The sequence below is a fragment of the Kogia breviceps genome, chromosome 20 (genome assembly GCF_026419965.1).
Source record: "Kogia breviceps isolate mKogBre1 chromosome 20, mKogBre1 haplotype 1, whole genome shotgun sequence".
In the NCBI taxonomy this organism is placed as follows: Eukaryota; Metazoa; Chordata; class Mammalia; order Artiodactyla; family Physeteridae; genus Kogia; species Kogia breviceps.
The window spans coordinates 11,026,076-11,052,495 of record NC_081329.1 but is presented as its reverse complement, the minus strand read 5'-3'; the positions used below and the strand labels follow the sequence as shown (position 1 = coordinate 11,052,495).

Genomic DNA, 26,420 nt, shown 5'->3' with positions numbered 1-26,420 from the left:
TGATTACTTTCTCACTGACTTGACAGCTCAGCCCAAGTGGTTTTCCCTTAAACGCGGCAAAAGGCCCCACCTCGTGTCCATACACGTCGGGGAGCTCTGAAGAAGAAATACAATTGACGGGCCCGTTTTGGAAATGATTGCACGAGATGAGAAAAGAAATGGGGAAAAAAGTCTCGCAGGAGCAAGCATTAATCATCTAGCTAGTTGCCTATATGAAATCGTAACTACTGCTGCAGGAAAAATCGGCCACCATTCAAGACCCAGACAAGTGTTACTACAAATACGTTTGAGATGAAAAAGAAAAACACAAGTTTTCCTTCAGATACACTATAAAGATGAGGGTGGAAGGTAGAACACTGCTTTGTTAACGCTTCAGGGGGTCGGCTTGTTTAAAATCCTTGAGGGCCTTTCCTTGGCTTTTAGGATAAAGTTTAAATCCCTTAGGATGGCAGAAAAGACCCTTCCTGGTTAGGCTGTGTCTTCTCCGCCACCTGGAGTCCTCATGATCTGCTCTAACCTTACAGAACCACCAGCAAATATCTCTGGTTCTCTGGTGTTTTCTCCCCACTCCTGGCCCCATCTTTCTCGCTGAGTGAATATTTGTAGGAATTCAATGTATGGGTCATTCCCTCTGGAAAGTCTTCCTTGAGTCTCATCCTCTGCCCCAGACTGGCTTGGATGCTCCCTGGCACTGACGGCTTTGCTGGTCGTCTTGTGTGGCTTTCTTGTCTATTTTCCAGTAGGCTGAGGGAAGGGGCCATCTCCCTGCTGCTGAAACACGGTAGGTGTTTGATAAACATTACATGGCTCATAAGAGACAACATGTATGTATTCCTACTATGTACCAGGCATTGACCTCAAGCCCTTTACATGCCTTACCTCCTTCAGTCCTTCCAACAGCCTTGGGAAGCCTTGTAACCCTGTCCCCAGACTAGGAACAGACTCATTTTACAGGGGAGGAAAATAAAGCACAGAAATTTTGGGCAACATTCTCAAGGTCAGTCACACAGATACTCTACGTTGGGGTCAGGATTTGAACTCAGGCAGCTGGACTCCTGAGCCTGTACTTTTTGTTGTTGTTAACTTCTTTATTAGACTATAATTGCTTTACAATGGTGTGTTAGTTTCTGCTGTATAACAAAGTGAATCAGCTATACATATACATATGTCCCCGTATCTCCTCCCTCTTGGGTCTCCCTCCCTCCCACCCTCCCTATCCCACCCATCTAGGTGGTCACAAAGCACCGAGCTGATCTCCCTGTGCTATGCGGCTGCTTCCCACTAGCTATCTAATTTACATTTGGTAGTGTATATATGTCCATGCCACTCTCTCACTTCGTCCCAGCTTACCCTTCCCCATCCCCGTGTCCTCAAGTCCATTCTCTACGTCTGCATCTTTATTCCTGTCCTGCCCCTAGGTTTCTCAGAACCGTTTTTTCTTTTTTTCCCTAGATTCCATATATATGTGTTAGCATACCGTATTTGTTTTTCTCTTTCTGACTTACTTCACTCTGTATGACAGACTCTAGGTCCATCCACCTCACTACAAATAACTCAATTTCATTCATTTTATGGCTGAGTAATATTTCATTGTATATATGTGCCACATCTTCTTTATCCATTCATCTGTCGACGGACAGGTTGCTTCCATGTCCTGCTGAGCCTGTATTTTTAACCACCATGCTGGGCTGAGTGATGGATAGATATGTGATGGGGAGACATCCTTTTTGATGCTATTTCTTGAGAGTGAAGGAGAGGAAGAGAAGCTAGAGATCTATTGTCACAGACACCAGAGCCCAGCCCCTTGATCGAAAGAGCCTGATGCCTCATCTGGTGCCTGTGGGGCGGGGGGACACAGGGGTGAGGGTGAGGCGGTCAGGAAGGCGTGAGGGGCATGAGGGTGGGAGGAGCTGCTCTTCCTCTTTGACATCTTTTTACTCCTTTGACTTCTTGCCAATTTGTTCCTTTTTTGGGTTAATAATTATAGACTATAGGGGTAGATGTAGATTATTCCATTGTCTGAAGCTATACATAATGAATCTCACTTGTAATATACTGCTTCTTATTAATATCTTAGAAAAATATTAATATCTAAGAAAAAAAACTCGTCTTTCCTTCAGCCCAGACATTCCTCAGACCAAGACTCCCACAGGCGTGGGTGTCAGCCACAAAGCATCAGTGGCTCCATAACTACCCCAGGCTCTGGTGGTCCATCACTCAGATCCAGGTGGGGATGGAGTGGGAGGTGATAAGGATGAACAGCAGGAACCAAACCAGGAGGCAGCTGAGGTGACCCTGGGCTCCAGCAGAGCTTTCGTCTGGATTCCCCAGAGAGAATGGCCCTTGGAAAAGGGCCATTCTGGAAAAGGGCAGAGGGCCTGAGCTTTAGACCATGTCCTTTGGACATTTGTAGTGCCTCAGCCCCCGGAACAGTGCTTTGTAGGTCCTTGGTGAATGTCTATTTGACTGTGGATGCTGAGCAGAAAGGGAGGAAGGAAGAAATAGATGAAGGAGGAACGAAGGGAGTGAGGGAGGGTGGGCCAGGAGGATATGGAGACTTGGGTATTGAAGAGGTGAAGGTTAGACATAAGAAAGGAAAGCCTTGGTCATGCTGAACTCAAGGTAGACTTATCTGAGCATGGGGGCTGGTCTTTACAATGGTGGATTTTCTTTTTCTTTCTGTTCTTAAAAAAAAAAATTGGGGGAGGGCTATATTCCCTGTGTTGTACAACACATCCTCGTACCTTATTTTATACCTAATTGTTTGTATCTCTTACACTCCTACCCCTATGTTGCCCCTCCCCCCTTCGCTCTTCCAACTGGTAACTACTAGTTTGTTCTCTTTGTGAGTCTGCTTTTGTTTTTCTTGTCATATTCACTAGTTTGTTGCATTTTTTTGGTTCCATGTACAAGTGATATCATACAGTATTTGTCTTTCTCTGTCTGACTTATTTCACTTTGAACAATGCCCTTCAAGTCCATCCATTTGGTGGGTTTTATTTTCAACTTTCATTTAAACATCTTTTCTTTCCCATAGCTTGATTTCTTTTAGGTCTTGAGTACATATTAACTTTCCTATCTGCAAGACTTGGATTTTGTGGATGAACAATTTGTTTCCTTGGGATTTTTGGATTTTTTTTTTTTTTTTTTTTGGTACTACGATGTGGGCCTCTCACTGTTGTGGCCTCTCCTGTTGCAGAGCACAGGCTCTGGACGTGCAGGCTCAGCGGCCATGGCTCACAGGCCTAGGTGCTCTGTGGCATGTGAGATCTTCCCAGACTGGGGCACGAACCTGTGTCCCCTGCATCGGCAGGCGGATTCTCAACCACTGCGCCACCAGGGAAGGGAAGCCCTCCTTGGGGTTTTGAACAGCCCTCCAAGGTCCCACGCTGGCTCCAGTGCAGACTTTTGTCACAACTCTTTTCTGTACCCATCCAACATCGCATAGTTCAGATCTGTTCATGATTCCACTTGAAACACAGTGACTTTACAACAGATATATTTTAATTCTAGGCAGAATTGGTTTTGGAATAGCAGAGAATGATTCTGAGATTTTAGAATAGGTTATGGAATTAGGTCACCATAATTCAGTTCCCACCATCTCACTGCAAAGGCCTCCTAATGAGATTTTATCTAAGTACTACACAGTTGCTCGTTTATTATTTTTCCTGGGTATGCCCAGATAGATGGCGTTGACAAACCTGAACTCTGATCATTTTATCACAATGAGGTCAGCTCAATGAGAGATCTCTTGGCTGAGACCCAGAAAATATCATAACTCACTCAAGATAAGGTCAATGTCATGGTGTAAATCACAAACTCTATAGTTAGAACAACCCTCCCCTATACGCTGACGTCTGTTTTCAGACGCGTTCTTAATCAGGTCTTCCAAACAATGCGTTCTTTATTTCAAGGGTTTGCTGCTTTAATCTCAGACAATAATGGCCATTCACTTACTCAAGCCAGCAGCTGCCTTCCTCTCTCTGCTAAAATTCCTTAATTGGAATCACCCTCTCATTGACCTAAACCATTCATTACAAACTATTTCAGACAAGCTCCTGATAGCCCTGAAGTAGAGGTGCCACCTGTTTTTCTCTCATCTAGGATGCTTTTCCACTCCGGGAAGCTCTAGTCACTGCTCAGAAAGCTAATTTCTTTTGCCCTCACATTCTCAATGAACAGCTTTGCATTTCTGTAGCAGCAAAATCTGAGACAACTAGATATTTGGGTTTCCTTAATTGTCCAACAAGGTTGTTGAGAGCTGGTGCAAGGAAATAGGTATTCTCCTATGTTCCTGATGGGATTGTAGGTTGATATAACAGTTCTAGAGAGCAATTTTATGGTATGTATCAAGAGTTTTTAGATTAAATCATTAATAAAGTAGAAATTAATATTAAGTAGTAATATTAAATATGTTGTTAATTAACAATTTAAAATTATTTGATCAAATTAATTCATTTCTAGAAATTTAGCTTAAATAATCATGGCTCCATCAAATGATTTGACTATAAGATGCTCACTGATGAAATAAATCTTGGGGATGTGATGTACAGCATGCTGACTTTATTATTTTTTTAACACTGTATTTTTTTAAAATTAATTAATTTATTTATTTATTTTTCGGCCGAACTGGGTTTTCGTTGCTGCACGGGGGCTTTCTTTTTAGTCATAGTGAGTGGAGGCTACTCTCTGTTGCAGTTCGCTGGCATCTCATTGTGGCGGCTTCTCTTGTTGCAGAGCACAGCTTCTAGGCACGTGGGCTTCAGTAGTTGTGGCGCGCAGGCTTAGTTGCTCTGCAGCATGTGGGATCTTCCCAGACCAGGGCTCGAACCCGCGTCCCCTGCATCGGCAGGCGGACTCTCAACCACTGCACCACCAGGGAAGCCCCCGACTATGATAATTTTCTATGTCAGGCCTGCACATGAATATACAAATGGACGGTGGCTAGACCACACATAAAAATAGAACTCTGACTCCTGGTCTGCAGTAACCAGCCCAGGAAGCCCGCCTGCTATCTGTAAGTCAGACTGTTATCTCTAGCAACTGGTCTGGGAGGCCAAACAATGACCCTGTAGCAATCAACCCCAAACGCCCAGGACTCGATTGATGACTGCCAGCTTCTCCAATTTTTGTCTCTGCTTCCGACTTAGGACCAACCAGAGAAAGCCAAATATGCACCCCTCACCGACGAAGAAGGATGCCCACCTTCTCGTTACCTGCCTGCAGTTTCCTGGGGCCAGTAGTCTCCAATCAGGGCACACTGGAAGCCTTCCCTTTGGTCCGCTCTGAAGCTTTCCCTCCCCTCTGCCTGCCTTTTGCATCTCTGCCAAAGTTCGAGTGATGATGGCTTAGCCCCTTGGCGTTCTCATTTGTTTTCTGTTTACGTCCATAGGCCTCAGGGGTTAAGCCAGATGGTTAGAAATTTTAATCCTATCCAGTAAAAGGTAAAATGTAAAAATTATTAAGAAATTTCTTGACTGGAAACAAAACCTCTCCCCCCCCAATATATGTTATATATATACAATCACTATTACTGGGTAGACAAAGCATTTTCCCTCGTTATAAATTCTAAGACCAGGCCTTGCCATTAATGTCAACTAGGAGGTGTTAAAGTGCCAGTAACTAGAACCCTGACTCACACTGGCTTAAACAAGGAGCATGTTTGTTTTCTCTTAACAGGAAGTCGGGAGGTGGGGCAGCCCTGGGGGCACTGGCTCAGTGTGTTACAGTTTCCCCAGGGACCCGGGGGTCTTTCCATCTCTCCATCCGCCATTCTCCACGTTGACTTCCTCCTCAGGCTGGAGGCAAACGGTAGGGGCGGTTCCACGAATCACGCCCAGATGAAGAAGAGGGACCGTGTCTTCCTGTGTGTCTCTTTTAGTCCAGAGGAAACATTTCCCAGAAGCTCCTAGTTGCCTTTTCACTTCCTGTTGGGCAGCATTGGGTCCCACGTCCGTTCTGGAACCAATCAGCAGGGGGCGTAGGATTACGCTGGGTCCAGACGGGTCCACCCTGAGCGGAGTGAGCTTGGTCGGCTTCCCCTCAATCCCCGGGGGACACAGCTGCCTTGGGGAGCGCTGGCTAACTGAACAGAGCTGGGTGGCGCGGAGAGATCTGTTAGGAAGGAACGCACCCTGGGTGGGCTGTCGTCACCCCCGGCCCCTGCCTGCTTGTGTGCTTTGGTTCTGTGGGGACGATCTTCTCGTGGTGCGGGCGGGTTAGCGGGTGCTGGCTAAAGGGTATGAGGTTCCTTTTTGGGGAGATGAAGGTGTTTTAAAGTTGATCATGGTGCTGATTGCCCAACTGTGACTATATTAGAAACCACTGAATGGTGCACTCTAAATGGGTGAATGGCATGGTATTTGAATTCTATGTTAATGAAGCTGTTACCTAAACAACAGTCTTTGGATTAGAATTGAATAGGAATACAGTGGAGAAGAGAGAATTGATTTCGGCTGTTTCCTGAAAGCCCCAGTTTGCACCAGGATTGGTGCCGGTAAGCTTCTTAGTTACTAGACCCTAAAGATCCTAAACACTAGGTTGCTGCTCATTTGCTTCCTTGTGCGTAACTTCTTTACGTGCAGGCCTGGCCAGACCAGCTGTCCCAGAGGAGAGAAGGACGTCTTGGCTTCTCAGTCAAACTGAGAAATTCCACCCCTCCAGGCTCCTTGTCGATTCCTGCCGGCTACCACCTGAAGCAGGAATGGGACAAGAGGCTTCCCTTGCTCTGGGCAGGCCCGCGGTGCTTGGAGAAAAGAGACGCGTGTCTTCTGTCTGAGGCAGGTGTGCAAGCACGAGGTCCAAGTGAGAGATGAAGCAGCATCAAAAACAGCAGCCGGGGCTTCCCTGGTGGCGCAGTGCTTGAGGGCCCGCCTGCCGATCCAGGGAACGCGGGTTCGTGCCCCGGTCCGGGAAGATCCCACGTGCCGCGGAGCGGCTGGGCCTGTGAGCCATGGCCGCTGAGCCTGCGCGTCCGGAGCCTGTGCTCCGCAAAGGGAGAGGCCACAGCAGTGAGAGGCCGGCGTACCGCAAAAAAAAAAACAGCAGCCGGAGGTCCTGACACTGCGGTCCCTGGCTGGGGCCACAGGGCTCCCTCGATCCCATGCTGGGCTGGTGTTCCTTTTCAAGAGCTCCGTGTACATCGGATCGTCAAAACATGCTTTGTAAATGATGAACTTGAGCAACTCTACAAGGAAAGGACCCAAGGAACATTTAAATGAAACTCCCTTCCTTTTAGGTTATTTTGTAATATTTGTAGGATACATTTTTTTAAAAAAAATATTTATTTATTTATTTTTGGCTGTGTTGGATCTTCGTTGCTGCGCACGGTCTTTCTCTAGTTGCGGCGAGCGGGGGGGCTACTCTTCACTGCGGTGCACTGGCTTCTCATTGCAGTGGCTTCTCTTGTTGCGGAGCATGGGCTCTAGGTGCACGGACGTGAGTAGTTGTGGCGCGCGGGCTCAGTAATTGTGGCTCACAGGCTCTAGAGCGCAGGCTCAGTAGTTGTGGCTCTTGGGCTTAGTTGCTCCGCGGCAAGTGGGATCTTCCCAGACCAGGGCTCGAACCTGTGTCCCCTGCATTGGCAGGCAGATTCTTAACCACTGCACCACCCAGGAAGCCCTGTAAAATACTTATATACTTAAAAAAATATAGTCACCCTTAGCAGGGGCATACCGCTTTACATTCTATCATGGCTTAAATATCCAGATCTGAACACGCTTGCATGGTCCAGGGCACTTGTCGTTGTTCATGGCCATAGGGTATTTCATGTCAATGCATAATTTGCTTAGCAGTTTCCCCTATTGTGTGTGTCTGGCCCGTTTCCAGTTTTATACTGTGTTGAACAGCAGCTGCTGTGTATATATTTGTACATATTAGGTTGTATATTTTTGGGGGAGTTATTTTCTTGTAGCATATTCCCCAAAGTGGAATTACTGGGTCAAACCGTTCTTAGCTCTTGTTACACATTGTCCAATTTTTCTCGAGAAAGAGAGGAACCACTATAAAGGGCCACCAGCAGGGTATGAATGTGCTTATTTCCTTAAAGTCCTGCCAGCATTGTGCTTTATTCTTTAAAAAGAAAAGTTGTGCTAGCTTAATAGATGGGAGATTGTTTTAAGTGATATTTCTGTCATTGCTGGGGGTTTGAAATCCATCAGCTTGGGATCGGGCCAGGTGGCCACAGGTCTGTGTAGGGTTCCCAGCACAAAACAATGCAGCCAGCTGCACCCAGGGAAGAGTAACTAGGTCACCAGGGTGGCCGCCCTGCCAGTGCCTGGTAGCCACTTCTCTTTAACGTAAGCGACTTCTAAGGAGGCTTGTACCACACGTGTGAGGCATAGTTTGTCCCTGAGGGAAGACTTCCAGAATTCTTTGTATTAGTCTGGATCAGCAAAATCTCCCTTGCCCACCTTTACGGAGGATGGCGGGGGTTCGTGTGGCAAGTTGGTCTGTATGAAAGTACGGGTTCAATGGAGTTCTGTCGGCCTTGGAGGGGTGCTCTGGGAAACCACGCAGGGACTGAGAGCGTGGCTCTATCTCTGCCTTTCCTCACTTGGCAAAAAGAGAAAATTCCACCCTGTATGTGTGTGGAGGTTTAGGCCCCCATGCATCCAACATCTCCAGCAAACAACAGCCTTCCACCCAAACTGGAGCCATGCCAGGTGACTGAGCCCGGAGGTCCCTGCACATGGAGGTACGACTGAACCCAGATGAACTTAGTTGGGTGGCCCTAGGTGGGAGGCTGCTTCGTTCCGGGGCATGGTCTTGACTGGATGATTCCGACTGGCGAGGCATCGGGACACCGTGGGGCTTCTTGCCTCCCAGCCCCCAGGCCTGCCGTTTCCTCTGCCCAGAGGCCTTCCTCCATCTTTCCTCTGTGCTCCCTCCACATTGAAATGATAGGTCATCATTTCAACGTCATCTTCTCCCAGTTCTGGGTCAGGAGCTGCCATTCCGAGCTCCCATAGCATCCTGCCCTTTTCTCCTTCACGCACTCGTCTCACTGGACCGTGGCAGCTGGAAATGTGTCTGAGTGCCTGGTGCAGGGCTCCATTTGTGGAACGAATGAATGAACATATGTGATGAGGAAAGGATGAAGTCATTAACCCTGGTCCTTACAGTGGCCGCCAGGGCCTGTGGTTTGCAGCAATCCAGGGCTGGACCAGAAACTTGTGAGGGCGTCCAAGGCAAGTGAGCCTTTGAGTTCTCTTTATCTCAGACCCTGGAGATGAGGGGACCTCTGACCCAGAACTGTGGCAGCAAGGGGGGTGCTCTGGGGTCTCGTAGGCAGCTCGTTCTCTAGTTACCTCTCAGCCTTAGTAAAATTAGAATCATTTCTTCCGAACACATTTTGGACTGTAGTCTTTGTTCCAGTGACCTCAGAATCCCTTTATGGAATGAGGCCAGAAAATCAAAAAGAAACAGAAACTCTCAATCAAAACTTTGTTGTGAGGAAGCAGATTTCCTTTTCTTTTATGTTGCTCTACAAAGACCTCACAAAATATCACACATGTATCACAACGCATTTTAGGTCCTCGAGTCCTTAGCAATGCTTCATTCTGTCTGCTTGACAGACATAAATGAGCCACTGCAAAGTTCTGGACACACTGGGGAACCAGGGCTGGGGTTCCTCGCATTGGGGGTGGGTACAGAAATTCTCATCTGAGGCAATTGCAAGGAAAACAAAAACCAAAAAAAAAAAAAAGAAAGAAATTAGGGCTGAGAATTGTGCTGAAAGCTAGGCCTAAGAACAAGGACAATACTGAGGGTGGATTGGCAAAGAAGAGGGTGTGGGCATCACTGGGCAAGAGGAGGCTGAGTGGTCGAAGCCTTGTTTTGAGCGGCCACTGCAAGACAGTCTCTCAAGGGCCCAATGCGCCAGGAGTAGAAAAAAACTTCCAGAGAGGGATAGCATATGGCCATTGCCTTTAAGGACTTTCCCAAACATCCAACCAGCAGGGAAATCAGACAAAAAAGCAGGTCCCAGCACACAGAATGCACTAGTGAAAGCGAATATAATTTCCCAACCATGACCGTTTTCTCGTTGCAATAATGATAAATATGTTAACAGTAACTTTTTATCTAATAATTTAGACAGGATGCACATTAGTCTTTGCTTAAGCAAAGAGTTTAGTTTGTATGAATTTGATATTAAAGATGGTTGCATAAACCAAGCTTTTCATGTAATCTTCAAAATTTTAACGTTGCACGTGCTCTGGTGGAAAAGCGATAGATCAGTAAAACGAAAAATTCTCGCAACTGTGTTGCTGTGCAGAGTTTATAATTGTCTTTGCCAACATCGGATTCTTTAGAGAAGTAGGTTAGGCAGGATATAAATGATAAATTAATAAGTAAAAATAGAATCCCTGGCGTCTACTATTTTCTATCATAGGTTGTAGCCACTTATAATTAAAATTTAATTGTTTTTTCAGTATAGCATGTAAAGACAACAGCAGCTACTCTTTCTCAGGCACCTAGATATCCTGTTTACTTTAACTGTAATTTTCTAAAATACAAAGTGCCTCAAACTGGGAATCACAGATGCCTAAACATCTGCAAGATTTTAATTTTGTATTTTTGCCTTAGTGAAAATTTTTAAAAATTAGCGATTATAAAGAGACAACTTATGGTGGCAATTTACATTTGGTATTTTCATAAAAAGACTTTGATTTAAGTCATTATTTTCTCAAACTGGGATTCATGAGCAAATTCTAAGAGGTCGTAATTCAAAGTCCATTCTTCTCTGATTCTTTTGATTGATGACATATTAACACTCGATCTCATATTTTCTAGTATCTCTTTGACAATAAATTAAGTCCTTGGTTGTTAAAGATTTGCTTCTACTTTTCTTTCCTAAAGCAGTTTTGTTTTTCCATGACAGGTTTTAAATTTGTCAAGAAGCATAATGGTGTTTGGTATTTTTTTCCCCAAGACCATGATTTTCTCCATTGTTACTAAAGATTCAAGTAAGAGTTGCACAAATGTCACAAGTGAAGTAAAATATCTTTGTCTTTTCCTTACAATAAGGATCATGGAACTGTTTGAAAGCGTCACCTTTATAAAAATAACTTTCAAATTATGAAGGAGTCATGACCGCTTTAGCAGTCCAATCGAATGCTGAGGGCATGTGGGATAAAATTCAGATGAGGAAGGTTTATCCTCAATGTCTGATGGTTTGAGCTGGATCTTTAATAAAGAAACATCAAGGAGAAAGACAAAGAACTCCGACCTGGGATCAGTCTCTACTGGCAAGGAATAAACCATTTAAAGTGAATTTTATTCAAATCCTGCCCAACTTCCTGGGCTAAACTCAAATGCCACTTTCTTTTTTTTTTTTTTTTTTTTTTTTTACTTTTTAAAATTTTTTAATTTTTTTTATACAGCAGGTCCTTATTAGTCATCCATTTTATACACATCAGTGTCTACCTGTCAATCCCAATCTCCCAATTTATCCACCCCCCCCACCCCCACCCTCCCCCCGCTTTCCACCCTTGGTGTCCATACGTTTGTTCTCTACATCTGTGTCTTTATTTCTACCCTGCAAACTGGTTCATCCTTACCATTTTTCTAGATTCCACATATATGCATTAATATACAATGTCAAATGCCACTTTCTCCTCGACACCTGCCCCACATCAGCCTATTTCTTCCTTTTCCTTAGCTGGCTCTCCTCTCTCCCCTCGATGCATCTCCTTTAATCTGTCTCTGGCCAATGGCCGCCCCATCTTTACCTATGTTACTTATTAAGTGGATGTCTTGTCTTCCCTGTAAGATTGTATACTGTCTTTTAAGGAGGAACCACATCCAACTGCCCAGAGCGCATTCATAGCACCGGTATGTATGTATTCAATCAATTAACAAGTAAGTTCTTTTTTTTTTTTTTTTTAACAAGTAAGTTCTTGAATGTGAAATGTTGCGTGTGGGCCATGCTCTAAACTCAACGTGTTGGTTGTGAGGATTACTATTTAGCAGGACAAGGAATAGTAAGAAACACAAAGTAAACTATAGGTTTCCTTTTCATCAAAAAACCTGTGTGTGGGGCTTCCCTGGTGGCGAAGTGGTTAAGAATCCACCTGCCGATGCAGGGGACATGGGTTCGAGCCCCGGTCTGGGAAGATCCCACATGCTGCGGAGCAACTGGGCCCGTGAGCCGTGGCCACTGAGCCTGCGCGTCCGGAGCCCGAGAGCCACAACTACTGAGCCTGCGCGTCTGGAGCCTGCGCTCCGCAACGGGAGAGGCCGCGACAGTGAGAGGCCCGCGCACCGCGATGACGAGTGGCCCCCGCTCGCCGCAACTGGAGAAAGCCCTCGCGCACAGCCATAAATAAATAAATGAATGAATAAATTTAAAAACAAACAAACAAAAAACAACTGAACAACTTAAAAAAAAACTAACCTGTGTGTGGCAGGAGGAAACCCCTTGCCTGAAGCCCTTGTCAGGAGAAAGGTCGATCCAACCTTGTTAGGTTCACGCTCCTTGGGGAGGTCGGGACGTTTGCTCTTTCTCCGATTAGCTGTCCCCAGGGCCCTCGTCTCTCACAGCAGTGCTGGTTCTAGTGTCTTAAGATTCAGTGGGTGTTTATCGGGTGTTTATCCTAGAAGATCCCAAACCAAGCCAACTGCTTCATCTTGCGCTTGACCCAGGACCGGGGGGGGGGACCTGGCCCATCGCTGGAGAGGCCGGCGTGCTGGACGCTGGGAGGTGTACTCGGATCTCCAGGGAATTTTTTTTGCGGTACGCTGGCCTCTCACCGCTGTGGCCTCTCCCGCTGCGGAGCACAGGCTCCGGACGCGCAGGCGCAGCGGCCACGGCTCACAGGCCCAGCCGCTCCGCGGCACGTGGGATCTTCCCGGAACGGGGCACGAACCCGTGTCCCCTGCATCGGCAGGCGGACTCTCAACCCCTGCGCCACCAGGTAAGCCCAAATGAAATTTTTTTTTTTTTCTTTTTCTGGTACGCGGGCCTCTCACTGTCGTGGCCTCTCCCGCTGCGGAGCACAGGCTCCGGACGCGCAGGCGCAGCGGCCACGGCTCACAGGCCCAGCCGCTCCGCGGCACGTGGGATCTTCCCGGAACAGGGCACGAACCCGTGTCCCCTGCATCGGCAGGCGGACTCTCAACCCCTGCGCCACCAGGTAAGCCCAAATGAAACTTTTTTTTTTTTCTTTTTCTGGTACGCGGGCCTCTCACTGTCGTGGCCTCTCCCGCTGCGGAGCACAGGCTCCGGACGCGCAGGCGCAGCGGCCACGGCTCACGGGCCCAGCCGCTCCGCGGCACGTGGGATCTTCCCGGAACAGGGCACGAACCCGTGTCCCCTGCATCGGCAGGCGGACTCTCAACCCCTGCGCCACCAGGTAAGCCCAAATGAAACTTTTTTTTTTTTTTCTTTTTTGGTACGCGGGCCTCTCACTGTCGTGGCCTCTCCCGCTGCGGAGCACAGGCTCCGGACGCGCAGGCGCAGCGGCCACGGCTCACGGGCCCAGCCGCTCCGCGGCATGTGGGATCTTCCCGGAACGGGGCATGAACCCGCGTACCCTGCATCGGCAGGCGGGCTCTCAACCACTGCGCCACCAGGGAAGCCCTGCAGGGAATTTTTTTTTAAGGGTGATTTTGACAACATGGGATTCGTGTCTCTCCACTGGCTTTAGACTCACGCTCTCAGAGGACATCTAGTTCCCCGCCCCGTCGCTTCCTCCAGCCCCTCTTCCTGTGCCCCTACCCAAGCAGCAGGGCCGCCCACACCAGACTGAAGACACAGCGCCCAGCAGGCCCTGCCCAGGGGCCATTAGCATTTCCAGCAGCCGCCAGGCTACTGTCTGGCTTCGGGCGGCCTCATCCGTGTGGCTTCTGTATCTTAGATGATACAAAGGAGCTCATCACTGGAGCCACCAGTCAGGTTTCCAAGATGCAAAAACGACCCTGTCAAATACCTGCTTATAATCCTTCAAAGGTTCTTAATTATCTATGTCCTGAAATCCAGATGATCTGGCATTACGTAGCCGTGCCCTGCAAGCCAGCCTCGTTCCTGGAGGCTCCCTCGCTCTCCCCAGCTAACAGCTGCTCAGTTTCCCCCCCACCAGCTTCCAGGAGCGACCCTTCCTTTCAAGACAACTTTGACCTACTGTAGAGCACAGGGAACTCTGCTCAGTACTCTGTAATAACCTAAATGGGAAAAGAATTTGAAAAAAAGTGCATGTATGCATATGTCTAACTGAATCACTTCGCTGTACACCTGAAATGAACACAGCATTGTTAACCAACCGTGCTCTGATATTAAAAACAAAATCTGCCTTCCTCTCCCACAATAGCCACTCTCCCTTAGTGCCACGTCCAAGAGAATATTTTACACAGTCTCCTTTTTTCGGGCCAGTCTCGCTTGAGGACAGATCTTTGCACCCCTGGCTCTCATGCGGTCAGAGATGCAGACAGGTGAGGCTGAATCAGTGAGCCAGCCTGGGCCCTCCTTCTGTCAGCCCTGGACCCGCAGGAAGGGCAGGAGGACGGCGTGTGAACTGGCACAGGGTGGTAGGGGCAAGAGTGTCAAGGTCTTCACAGCCCAGGTAGTTGGGTTGTGACCACAGACTCAATCTTGAGCATGAAAGCAAAAAGCCAAGGAGAGAAAGAAAGGCTGGCTACTCTATACAGTGCTTGCCACGCAACTCCTGGAATCTAGGTTTGCTCAACGGCTCGTTAACAGGTCCATCTGGTTTACTTTTCATGCTAGAGCTGTCTTCCAAAAATGGCCACAAAAGTACTTCCAGTCTCACAAGGCCTTCCAGAACCTTGGTGTTATTTTCCCTCTCCCGGACCTGCCTCATCTATGAAGTGATGCTCTGTGACTTCGGAGCCTCGGTCATAAAAGGAGACTCAGCCTCAGCTGACACTGCTAGGGGCAGAGACAAACTGTCCCCACTGACTGCAGATTCCTGGGCAAAATACACATACATGCTTGTTGGTCTGAGCAACTGCACTTTGGGAGGGCTCGCTTGGAGACGTTTATCAACCCTTGCCCTGGACGGAGAGGTTTCCCACGACGCGTGGCTTTGGGCAAGTGGGGATGGTTGATGACCCTCAGCTTCTGTTTGTTAAGAATGTACGTAATCTGCTGACCTCCCGCGTTCTGTTTATGAGTTGTGTGGGGGTTTTTTTTGTTGTTTGTCTTTGTTTTTTAAGAGTAACGTTCCCGAGACGGAGAGAATGCAGTGCTCCACATGCTCCACGACGTGCTGGTAAGATTTGTTTCCTGGCTGAATTGCACTCCCATCCCCCTCTGGAAACACCGTGGTCTAGGCGGCTAGTCCAGCAGCTGAGACGTGGAGACGGGAGCCCCAGGTCAGGGGAGGGTGGCCTTTGTGCTCTCAGTCTCAGGGCGGCTGCCCTAGGGTTTCCTCTGCCTGCAATCCTCACCCCCTACTCTTTTTATTTCTTTGAACGATCGGATTTACTTATTTCCCGATGGCCTCTCCCACTGGAACATGAGCCCCCAGAGGCAGGGGCAGCGCCTGTATCCAGACTGGTCTTGGTAGTGTCTTCAGCACTTACTGCCTGGCCCAGAGGAGGTCCTCAACTATTTTATTTGTTTGTTTGTTTGTTTGTTTTCCATGCTGCAAGAATAAATGAGCTGGAGGTTATCCGGGTCCATTGGAGCCCAGGTAAGAACCGCCTTGTTAACGCCTCGGAGATGGAGAGCAAGCTGCCTTCCAGAGCAGCCTGTCCCATTCCATCTTTTGTTAAGTTTCAGTGTGATATGAAGAACCGCCTCTCCATAATTGTTAATGCTTGCTCTTGAGAGCTTCATTAACTTGACTGGCCCCTGGAAGGAAAGTTCTAGGTCACCAATATCCCGCCTCCTGGGACGAGGCCCCAGGCAAGTCTCCAGCCCTCTCTGGACCTTTGTGCCTTTGTGCAAACTGGAGCAGCTTATTTCAGTACACTGAGGAGAGCCATCAATCCTAAGGGATTCGGAACATTTGTCAAAGTTGCGAAAGAATTCATCTTCTTGTTTCATGTGTGATGCTGGAAAATGCTGTGCTCACTCTGGTGTGTCGGGATTGGGGTGCTGCCTCTCTGATCCCCTGTTGAGGGACATTGTAAAGGACCTTCTCCAATCCTGGACTAGAAATGTGATGGGCAGCTGGTTCACAGATTAGAACCTTCCAGGGCTTTGGCTCCACTTTAGGAACCTGCATGTCCTTCCTGCTGCAGGCGGGCGCATCAGGTCCTGCCTCTGGCTGTGGGTTCAGGAGCAGCCCTGGGAATGGGGGGCGTGGTCTCTCCTCCTGGCCTGTGAGGCCCTGAAGAGAGGGTCCTGTTCTGCAGAAGCATGCACTCAGGTGTGGCTTCAATCAAAAACACAAACAAAGGGCTTCCCTGGTGGCACAGTGGTTAAGCATCGCCTGCCAAAGGGGACACGGGTTCAAGCCCTGGTCCGGGAAGATCCCACAAGCCGCGGAGCAACTAAGTCCGTGCGCCACAACTGCTGAGCCTGCGCTCTAGAGCCCATGAGCCACAACTACTGAGCCCGTGAGCCACAACTACTGAAGCCCGCGTGCCTAGAGCCCGTGCTCCACAACAAGGGAAGCCACTGCAGCGAGAAGTCTGCACGCACACTGCAGCAAAGGGTAGCCCCTGCTCCCCGCAACTAGAGAAAGCCCCGCACAGCAACGAAGACCCAATGCAGCAATAAATAAATAAATAAATAAATTTATTAAAATAAGAAACCACAAACAAGATGACGCCTCGAAGGTCAGCCCCATGGTAGCTGTTTGTCTTGGAATTGGCAGGAGTTGTCATGCCTGGTGCTGCTTTGTCTTTGTGGCTTAAATGACAGTGAAGACAGCTGAGCTCTAGACAAAAATGAAAAACAAACAAAAACAAAAACAAAAAACAAAAAACAACACCTCCTGGACACTAAGAAATTACGCTTTACCCCAAGTCCTTAACAAGGATGGAGAAAATCTTGGAATGAAATCCAGAGCTCCCTGAGATACCCCTCTCCCCTCAGTACCTATGGGCACAGCCTCAGCCTCGTCCTTTTACTTCACCCAGTGAACCAGCCTCTACCTTGCAAAGGAATCTGAGGGAAAGTCTTCTGCCAAGTCCCAACCGAGTCCCTGTGACACTCAAGAACCTGCGCCAGGTTCTCGTGTAGGTTAAGGAAGCCCGAGAATACTAAAGATTATAGGGAAACAGTCTACCTTTCTTTACAAGGTCTTGTTTTGCATCTCTGAAATCTCAGATTCAGCTATTACAATGAGGTCCTGTTGTAGAAAGAGCTGGCCTTTTATCACCACTTAAAATCTAATTAATCCATATTGAAGCACAAAGATTTCTGTTGTATTTTAGGGTGAGGGGTCATAGAGCCCTCTTTGTTCATCCTTAGACTTATAATCATCAAGCATTGGGGATATAATTTTACCAAGCAAATTGGAAGGTAACAGATCAAATCCTTATCAGAAAGCCTAACTCATAGTTTTAACAGAGTCCTTCGTCCTTTACATGAAACATTATATTCAAGAAGAACAAAAACGCATTTCAGAGCGCCCAAAGAGTTAACGACCAAAACTTATATTCCCCAGGCAGCATCGAACCAAGATCGTCACACTACTGTCCACAGACAGCAGCTCCTATAGAGGTGGCAAGGGTCCTAAGATTTGTTGCGATGGCTTTAGTCTTTAGAGTAGCAATGCAATTCGTTGGAATTTTGCTCTCTCTGCTGGGATGGGTTTTATCCATTATTACAACTTTTTTGCCACATTGGAAAAACCTCAACCTGGACTTAAATGAAATGGAAAACTGGACCGTGGGACTCTGGCAGACCTGCGTCACCCAAGAGGAAGTGGGGAGGCAATGCAAGGACTTTGATTCTTTCCTGGCTTTGCCCGCTGAGCTCAGGATCTCCAGGATTTTAATGTTCCTCTCAAACGGCCTGGGATTCCTGGGCCTGCTGGTCTCGGGGTTTGGCCTGGACTGCTTGAGAATTGGAGAGAGACAGCAGGATGTCAAGAGGCAGCTGTTAATCCTGGGAGGAATTCTGTTCTGGACAGCAGGCGTCACAACCCTTGTTCCTGTCTCTTGGGTCGCCCACGGGACGGTCCAGGAGTTCTGGGACGAGACCATCCCTGAGATTGTGCCCCGGTGGGAGTTTGGAGAGGCCCTCTTTATCGGCTGGTTCGCTGGGTTTTCTCTCCTGCTCGGAGGGTGTCTGCTAAACTGGGCCGCCTGTGGGACCCACGTTCCCCCGGCTTCCAGCCACTACGCAGTGGCAGAAATGCAAACTCAGTGTTCACACCTGGAAAATGGAACTGCCAATCCTTCAGTGTAAGACTCTGATGAGACCAGAGAGGTGTATCTCCCTATATCAACTGTGATGGAGGGTCTACATGATAAAGGGTTCTTTGTTATGTAACTCTATTTGTAATGCTTACATTTTCTCATTAAATACATTAAATAATGACTTTTCTATCCTAGATACCCCATCCCCCCAAAACCTGGAGAAGTAAGAAAGAGGCACATCTTATATCTAAAAGAAAATGATTGTGGTAAGCATTACATAGGTATGAACAAAACAAAATTTCACTCGTCTGGCTATTTAACTCAAAATTTGGTGGCTGTTGTCCAGGAGAGCACCATTAAGCTTTACTGTGTTCATTTGATGTTAGAAATGGTTTTTTGGTTTTGTTGGTAGCTGAAATTGATAATTAGTTCCTGTTTCCTGAAGAAAAAAGCCTAGCAATCTGAAATCCTTTCAGCATTCTGCACTAGCAAAACCACATGCTAAGCCGATCCAAAGTGCTATTTCCACAACAATGATTTGGGCTTTCTTGAACAGAGGTGGTTTGTGTTTAGGAAATTGCTAGGAAGCCAGTGCGGCAGGACTTTATGAGGCTGAAGGTTTTCAGTACATTGTGATACTCTCAGATTTAAAATACTGGCCAATCTCTTCTCGTCTCTTCCCTCAAAAGCTTTGTACTTTAAAAAGATAAACAATTCCAAAGATATTTTGCTTAACGATCAGCTCATCTGCCCTAATAAAAATTTTCCTTTGTTCAATTACAAGTTACACGCACGGGATGAACCAAAAGAGATGTTGATTCCAACCTACGCAGTCCTACTGCTTAACTTTTCCAAGGCATAGAAAGCATATTTAAGCAAAGAAACAAAAAATAGCAAGTATTTATGTCCCTCTGTGTGAAGCTCTCAGGAAGGCATGGAAGTAAACAGACTTGATATTTAGTTCAGAATCATTTCAAATGTTATTGGGTATATGTAGCCTAAGAGATAAAAAAAAAAAAAAAAAAAAGAAAAGCCTGATTTAAGGTCTACAGAAGAGATTTCTGAGATTGATTTATTTGGTTAAGAAATACTTTTCTTGAACCTGCTTTTAAAAATGATAACACTCAGTTATAACCACAGTATGCGTATTGAAATGAGACCTCTTAACAGATGAAAATCTGGTAGGTGCAATTAGTCAGATATAAGGTAGCAGGAGTTGAACCAAACTGTCAATTAAACATCTTGCACGGAGACTTCTTAATTCTTTGGCTTGTCAGAAAGGTTGGGAACAACGTGAAAGCCATTTATGATTTAACAAGGAGAGGATTATTACTACTTAATGTTATTTCGGGGACAAACTGCCTACTACAAAATGCAGCCCATAGGACGTGAACGTGATCTTGGCCACACCTTGTCACTACTGGTTTGCAGAATTATTCCGCTCTCCTTTTCTGAAAACTATTCAACATAGAATTGAACGATAGCAAATCTGGCAAGAATCCTCCTATATACACAATGAAAAAATAGTTCCGAGCTCTGCGAGTGATAACACAAGTGTCACACTTCTTTTCACAGCCACTGAAAGGCAGGGGTTGGTCTGGCTAAGGTCACAGGACTTTATAATGGCTTTAGTATTTACAGCTGTGGCACAATTAGGGGCAATTTCACTATCTCTGCTGGGATGGGTTTTATCCTGTCTTACAAACTACCTGCCACAATGGAAAAACCTCAACCTGGACTTAAATGAAATGGAAAGCTGGACCGTGGGACTCTGGCAGACCTGCGTCACCCGAGAGGAAGTGGGGAGGCAATTCTTTCCTGCCTTTGCCCGCTGAGCTCAGGATCTCCAGGATTTTAATGTTCCTCTCAAACGGCCTGGGATTCCTGGGCCTGCTGGTCTCGGGGTTCGGCCTGGACTGCCTGAGAATTGGAGAGAGACAGCAGGATGTCAAGAGGCCGCTGTTAATCCTGGGAGGAATTCTGTTCTGGACAGCAGGCGTCACAGCCCTTGTTCCTGTCTCTTGGGTCGCCCACGGGACGGTCCAGGAGTTCTGGGACGAGACCATCCCCGAGATTGTGTCCAGGTGGGAGTTTGGAGAGGTCCTCTTTATCGGCCGGTTTGCTGGGTTTTCTCTCCTGCTCGGAGGGTGTCTGCTAAACTGGGCCGCCTGTGGGACCCACGTTCCCCCGGCTTCCGGCCACTACGCAGTGGCAGAAACGCCGCCTCACCGTCTACACCTGGAGATGAAAACCACTCACCTGAAACTCTAAGCCAGAAGGGATCAGCGGTGCCCTCAGATGATTTGGTAGGACTTCCTGTTACACAGTAACCCATTCACTATGCTTTTGATTTTCTAAAATGCATTTTCCCTTCGCTTCTGAAACTGTCATTTCTTTCTAAGATGGTAAACCACTTTTATCTTCTACTCTGAGACCAACGCCAATCAAGACTTAGTAATCATACTCATTACTGGGGATGAGTTTTCTCAAATTTAAAATAGATTCAGTGATCGCACAGAACCAGTAAATAAAACATTGTATTAGTACCTACACATCTTTTGAAGGTGTTATTTAATAGAGATGCATCATTTGGCAATTGGAAATGTTGCTGCTGATCATTGACTTCTTTCAAGTGTTTAAGATCACCTATTACACTGAAACTAAAGTCTGGCTGCTTTTTTTTTTTTTAAAAGGTATGACATCTGATTATATTTTTAAAGTTGCTGGCTCCCTGAAAGCTTGAGAGGTGCATATAGGGTCACATCATCTCTTTTTAAATTGGAGACTTCAGTGCCTCTATGGAGACTTTTCCATTTATTCATGTCTTCTTTACTGTGTCAGAAGCAGAGGAGGGCAGTCTTGTGTTTGAAAGATTCATGTAAAATCTACCGCAGCAACGTGCTTTTCTTGTGTCCTGTGCTCTGCGGTAGATGGTGCAGTCACAAGGGCACTGCGGGTTGGGACTGGGGGGGTGTGGGCAGATCCCCCCACCCCCTTTATTAAAAAAAAATCAGCAATATATATGGTCCAACCAAGAACTATTTACAGCAAGCTGCTGGCTTGGGGAATTCTTTTTTTTTTAAATTTATTTTATTATTTTATTTTATTGGTTTTTGGCTGTGTTGGGTCTTTGTTGCTGCGCGTGGGCTTTCTCTAGATGAGGCGAGTGGGGGCTACTCTTCGTTGAGGTGTGCGGGCTTCTCATTGCGGTGGCTTCTCTTGCTGCGGAGCACGGGCTCTAGGAGTGTGGGCTTCAGTAGTTGTGGCACGGGGGCTCAGTAGTTGTGGCTCATGGGCTCTAGAGCGCAGGCTCAGTAGTTCTGGTGCACAGGCTTAGTTGCTCCGCGGCACGTGGGATCTTCCTGGACCAGGGCTCGAACCCGTGTCCCCTGCATTGGCAGGCGGATTCTCAACCACTGCGCCACCAGGGAAGCCACCAAACTTGGGGAATTCTTCATGAAAGACTTTATATTTGTTTGGTATATAGTTCAAGTAAAGTTTTGTGTTTGCGCCAGTCAGGGAAATTCACTGAACAATAAATGACACTGAAATAAAGTATTAGGTAATATGTATCTTTGTTTAAAAAAAAAAAACACTGAATTTTTTTCCACCCACAAACACATGAAAAGTGCAGAAACCAGAGTTAATCTATGTGATGTATTTGCATACTTTTACAAACAAGACAAATTAAAACAGAAACATATTCAGAATTTAACCTGATTAAATATTTAGTTCAGTCCTGAGCTTTTGATATTTAATACAATATAAAGTAATAGCAAAAAAAAAGATTTTAAATTTATTTGATTTGCATGCTACAGAGATTCAGCTAAACTTTGTTCGTTTGGCTAGCAATATTCTTTTTGTACCTGTAACACTTAGATTCTGATATACAAAATTGTAATAACATACTGATAATTCAAATTTGAGAACTAAATATTACATTCTTTTTACCCTGTGAAGAATAAATTCTACCTTTAAAAAATAGTACTTATAATATTAAAATTCATGTTGTCCATATGGTTTTGTGAGCAAGTTATTAAAATGTTTTGTCACTGTGAATCACTTGGGTTAGTACAAATATGACAGGATTGTTAAAAGCTGCCTATAAATACATAACACTATTGCTGATTTTTAAAGAGTGAAAAAGGATTATATTAAGTTTGTCTCTCATGTTAGAAATGAGCAAATGCTGTAAAATAAAACCAAAAGCATCTTGGTCACAACTGCTAACTGCCAGCCTGAGACAGATTTTATTCTTTTATGCTTGTCTGAAACTCTTTGTCGTGCAAAAAGTTAACAGCTAATCTGATGGAATTTATAAAGCTGTAAATATTCCAATATAGCCTCTTCTGTGTCAAACATTTAAGATGGCCAGAACCGAACTATATATTAAACAGAACATAAATAAGACCGTAAATAAATAAATGAAGAAAATAAAATCGTACGGTACAACCACACATAATCCTATAAACATTTTCACGGTCAAACTAAGAAGCTGAAAACAGCTGACCTTCATTTAACTCTACATTAAATAAACTTCTGTTTTTCACATTTGACCTCGACAAGGATGAACGGTGCTCTTCCCCCAGTTCTCCTTGGTCACCTAGCAGGATGGACTGGGCCGCCTGCAAGGACTCTGCTCAGTCAGCTCACGAGGCTGGTTTTTGTTCAAAGTAGTGTCACGTCCAGTTACTCCTTCAAAGACTTTTGTATATAAATGGTGGGACGCTTAGGGAAAAGTCATTACAGTTCTAGGCTCAGAAATGGCTTGATCTGAATTTTGATTCTGATAAAATGAACCTTCCAAAACGTGGGATTACTTTCAAATAACTATTCTTACCAGTGAGGATTCTAGCTTAGGAATAGAACTCGTGTTTCTTTTTTGTAAGGGGCCCATTCCTTTAAGATGATTTTTTTCATCTCTAAAAAAAAAAAATTGATTTCACTTGTTACATAAGATGGCTCACCAAACATTGCCTCTTCCAGTATTGCAGACCGAGTAATATGTATGATTAATTTAACTTGCATAAAACGATTTCTTTTAAAAGCCTTTGATGCTGGCAGAGAACCTGGGGATTTGTTTCTTTTAAGAAGTGCTTGGGTTGGGTAAGCTAAGATTCTCCACTGGAGGAAGCTTTAGTCAGTTTCCATCTTGTCTGTCTGGGATATTTATTTATTTATTTTTTACAAAAGACTCAGCTTTTACTTCAAATTAATCATCTCCCCAGGCACTCTCTTCTCTTTGCCTCCCAACTCCTCACCACAAGTTATAGATAGGATTCCCCCAAAATGACAGCTGCAAAGTAATTCCTAGTAAATGTTAGAAATCTGTTTACTGAAGTATTTAAAAAATTTTTGGCAACCTTGATTCAATCAAGATACCCTCTCCTCTGTTCCTGGTTTCGGCAAGCGGCGCTCACGTGTTTCCCTCCACAGCACCGGCGCTGTCTGTCCTCAGCGCCCCGGGCCCCTACCTTCACCCACCTGGTACCATCCTCACCCCTGGGACGAAGCATGGCTGACGCAAGCCAGGCACCCACGTCTGAACACTGGCGCACAAGCGGGTGGAGTGAGAAGCAGCGGCTGCTCACTGACGTGCTGACTTTAGGGTACTTGAGGCGAACTGGCTTTCTCTTTTCACCTCCCTGCCCTTGAAGTCCTCAATCTCGGGATCTGCAGTGTGGCGGGCAGTACTGCTCCTTTGCATTCTTTCCTTCCTGCACTCAGGATTTTGTTTTTGTTTTCTTTAGACAAGTAGAGAAGGACAAAAAGAGGCAGTTGCTCTAAGGAAACAAAGCGCTCCGACAGAGGTGACGGAAAGGAACGCAGCACCTGTTTCAGGTGGACCCGGGACTCTTGCGCTGAAGCTCGTGCTCAAGTTCAACCTCACGCTGAACGAGCTGCCCTCTAGCGCCAAGTACCACCTGGCGCCACTGCCAGCTTCATAGGTGCCCACGGGAAAACGAAGGAAAAGCGAAAACCGCCTGCTGCTAAGCTGAGTTATTTCTCAACAGTCGTTTCAATAGGATTCACGCCGGGTCCGCCTCTATCCCATTTTCACCAAATAAAGCCCATTGGCAATACACGTACACTGTGCATCTGTGTGCCAGGCGATCCTGTTTTGGTTATCTGATTTTTTTTTTTTTCCTTTTTAAACATGTAAGAATTACATTCAAGGTACTTTACAAATTAACATGTTGAGAATCTGATGTGAAATAAAAGCTCTTTTAAGAATTGACAGTTATATTACAAAAAAATCCCCCCCAAAACAAAAAACAAAACCCCAGACAAGAAAACGGTCAGTCTTTTGCCCTCCCTAAGAAATGAAGAGGTGGAACCACGGTCTCGCCAGCGACCTAATCAGACGTCATCAGCCGGGAGGGACGGGATGGTGATCTTCGCTCTGGTGAAGTAGGCAATCTTCTCCCTACAGCCGGGGTGAGAAATACACCGGCTTCAACAGGATGTTGAAAACGCTCTATGCCCGTTAAAAATAGTCCCAAGAACGCCAGCGTTGCCTCCACAGGCCCGGATGGGAGATCTTGTCCTTAGCTAGAGCTCCATTTAAAATCAAGACTGTCTTCGCCTTCTAACGGAAGGACATAAAGGAGGAGAACGGCAGCTCTGACCCCCGGTAACCACCGGTCGACACGGGCATTTGCAACCTCAGACAGGTTTTAAACCACCGGGGCGGGGGTGTGGAGGGAGCGTGTCAGTCTAGGCCTGAGCATTTCTAGACCAGGTAGTAGAGGATTCTAGGGGCCAGAATCCGCACAGGAAAGTACACGATCCGGGGAGGATTCTTTACACTCAGTACCACGCTCAGGTAAGGGCAAAGTTATGAGCGATGGATACCAGGGCTCAGATGAGGGAAGAGAAGGAGCCTGGGCGTCCTAAAGGCAGATCTGCCGCATCCCGACGCGGGGATAAGTAGAAACCACCTGAGAGGGAGAGGCTGAGAAAGAAGCCGCGGGAGGCTTTTCAGAGCTTCGGCGAGTGTCAAGAAAGTAAGGTTTTAGGGTGGTAGAGCCGCCCAGGGCGAGAGCAATACGTCTAGCCTCCAAGAAGCCTTCACGTCGATCGGTCTCCCCTCAACACAGGCTGCTGAGGGGCTGGGGACATGCTGGAAGCCCTAAGGAGGGATAAAGCCCTGGCCCTCCTTCGAGAAACCGGGAGTGAGATGGTGCAGGAGCGCGGGGTTATGATGCAAGAACCGAGGCGGAGAAGCTCTGCGTCTAAGGAAAGGAGAGGAAAGGAAGGAAGCACGAAAACCCCGGGCAAGATGGATGGAGAGTTATTTCTGTGCTACAGCGTCCTTTCTGCTTGCTCCATTCCATGAGATAAAATTAAGAATTAAAGGGGCGAGTGAGAGTAGTCACGATGTCGCTGAAGGCAGAACCCAAAACTGGGGTCTTTGCTTCGACACTTCCCGCAAGCGAATTACTTTGGCTCACGCGGTGCTTTTTACACACACAAATGAGTTGTCAGTGTCTACGCTTGAGATGGTTCACATAAAATCCCTGATTTCTACCTTCCCTCGACAAATCAGGAGAGCAGGGAGCCCTGGGCTTTGAGAGAGCAGCTCGGGGAGAGCGTCCCAGGCCCCTGCACGCTTCCACTATCCCAGTCCATCTCCCTCTCCTTCATCACCTGCCTGGTGATATGCCTGGCTTTGGGTGCTAAGGGAGTGTTTATAAACATTTATTTCGGGTTTTAGCAGCAGCTGAGGTTGGACGCTTTCTCCTCTGGACAGTGTTTCTTGCACCAAAGGCACAAGAGGATTCCCCGCACCACCCTGCAGTTCTAGAAATCCAAGGAGCAGCTTCCTCTGAGAGTTACAAGAGCGACCCTGGGGCTGAATGGAGACAGGAAAACGCTGGCTCTTTGCTATAAGCCGTCACGTTAAAGAGAGTCTGAGCCTGCCATGACCCGTCTCCTTCCCCCGCACCCAGCTCACTCAGGACAGCAGGAACTCCCACCGCGTCCTCTGGCACCAAACCCATCCCTTCCTAACGAGCCCTCTCCACCCCATATCCCGTCACCTGCCCCGCACGTCAGACATGCTCCTTGGGCTTCTCCCACTTCAGCCCAAGAGCTTCCTACAGACCCCTGCACAGCACGCATGCGCGCGCACACACACGCGC

At 46.7% G+C, this 26,420-nt stretch overlaps 3 protein-coding genes across 4 annotated transcripts in view; 2 read left to right on the top strand and 1 right to left on the bottom strand.

The window, feature by feature from the left end:
* Positions 1-17,662: 17,662 nt before the first annotated feature.
* Positions 17,663-18,325, top strand: LOC131747353 (putative claudin-24). The gene has a single exon (XM_059049165.2). The coding sequence runs from the start codon at positions 17,663-17,665 to the stop codon at positions 18,323-18,325; it is 663 nt and encodes a 220-aa protein (XP_058905148.1).
* Positions 18,326-19,831: 1,506 nt separating this feature from the next.
* LOC131747352 (claudin-22-like) lies at positions 19,832-24,505 on the top strand. Its single transcript, XM_059049164.2, is given in 3 exon segments — positions 19,832-20,086; positions 20,088-20,582; positions 24,027-24,505. Coding segments are annotated over 2 exon segments (648 nt in total). The 5' UTR covers positions 19,832-19,898; the 3' UTR covers positions 20,548-20,582; positions 24,027-24,505.
* Positions 21,837-26,420, bottom strand: part of WWC2 (WW and C2 domain containing 2) — a 154,332-nt gene continuing 149,748 nt past the window's right edge. For both annotated transcript variants that reach the window (XM_059049161.2, XM_059049163.2), the window contains one exon: positions 21,837-24,703. In XM_059049161.2, coding sequence (XP_058905144.1) covers positions 24,637-24,703 — 67 coding nt within the window. In that variant the 3' untranslated portion in view covers positions 21,837-24,636. The remainder of the gene's footprint in view (positions 24,704-26,420) is intronic.

What these genes read in the sequence shown, in the direction of transcription:
- LOC131747353 (XM_059049165.2), top strand. Translation starts at nt 17,663, where the DNA reads ATGGCTTTAGTCTTTAGAGTAGCAATGCAATTCGTTGGAATTTTGCTC.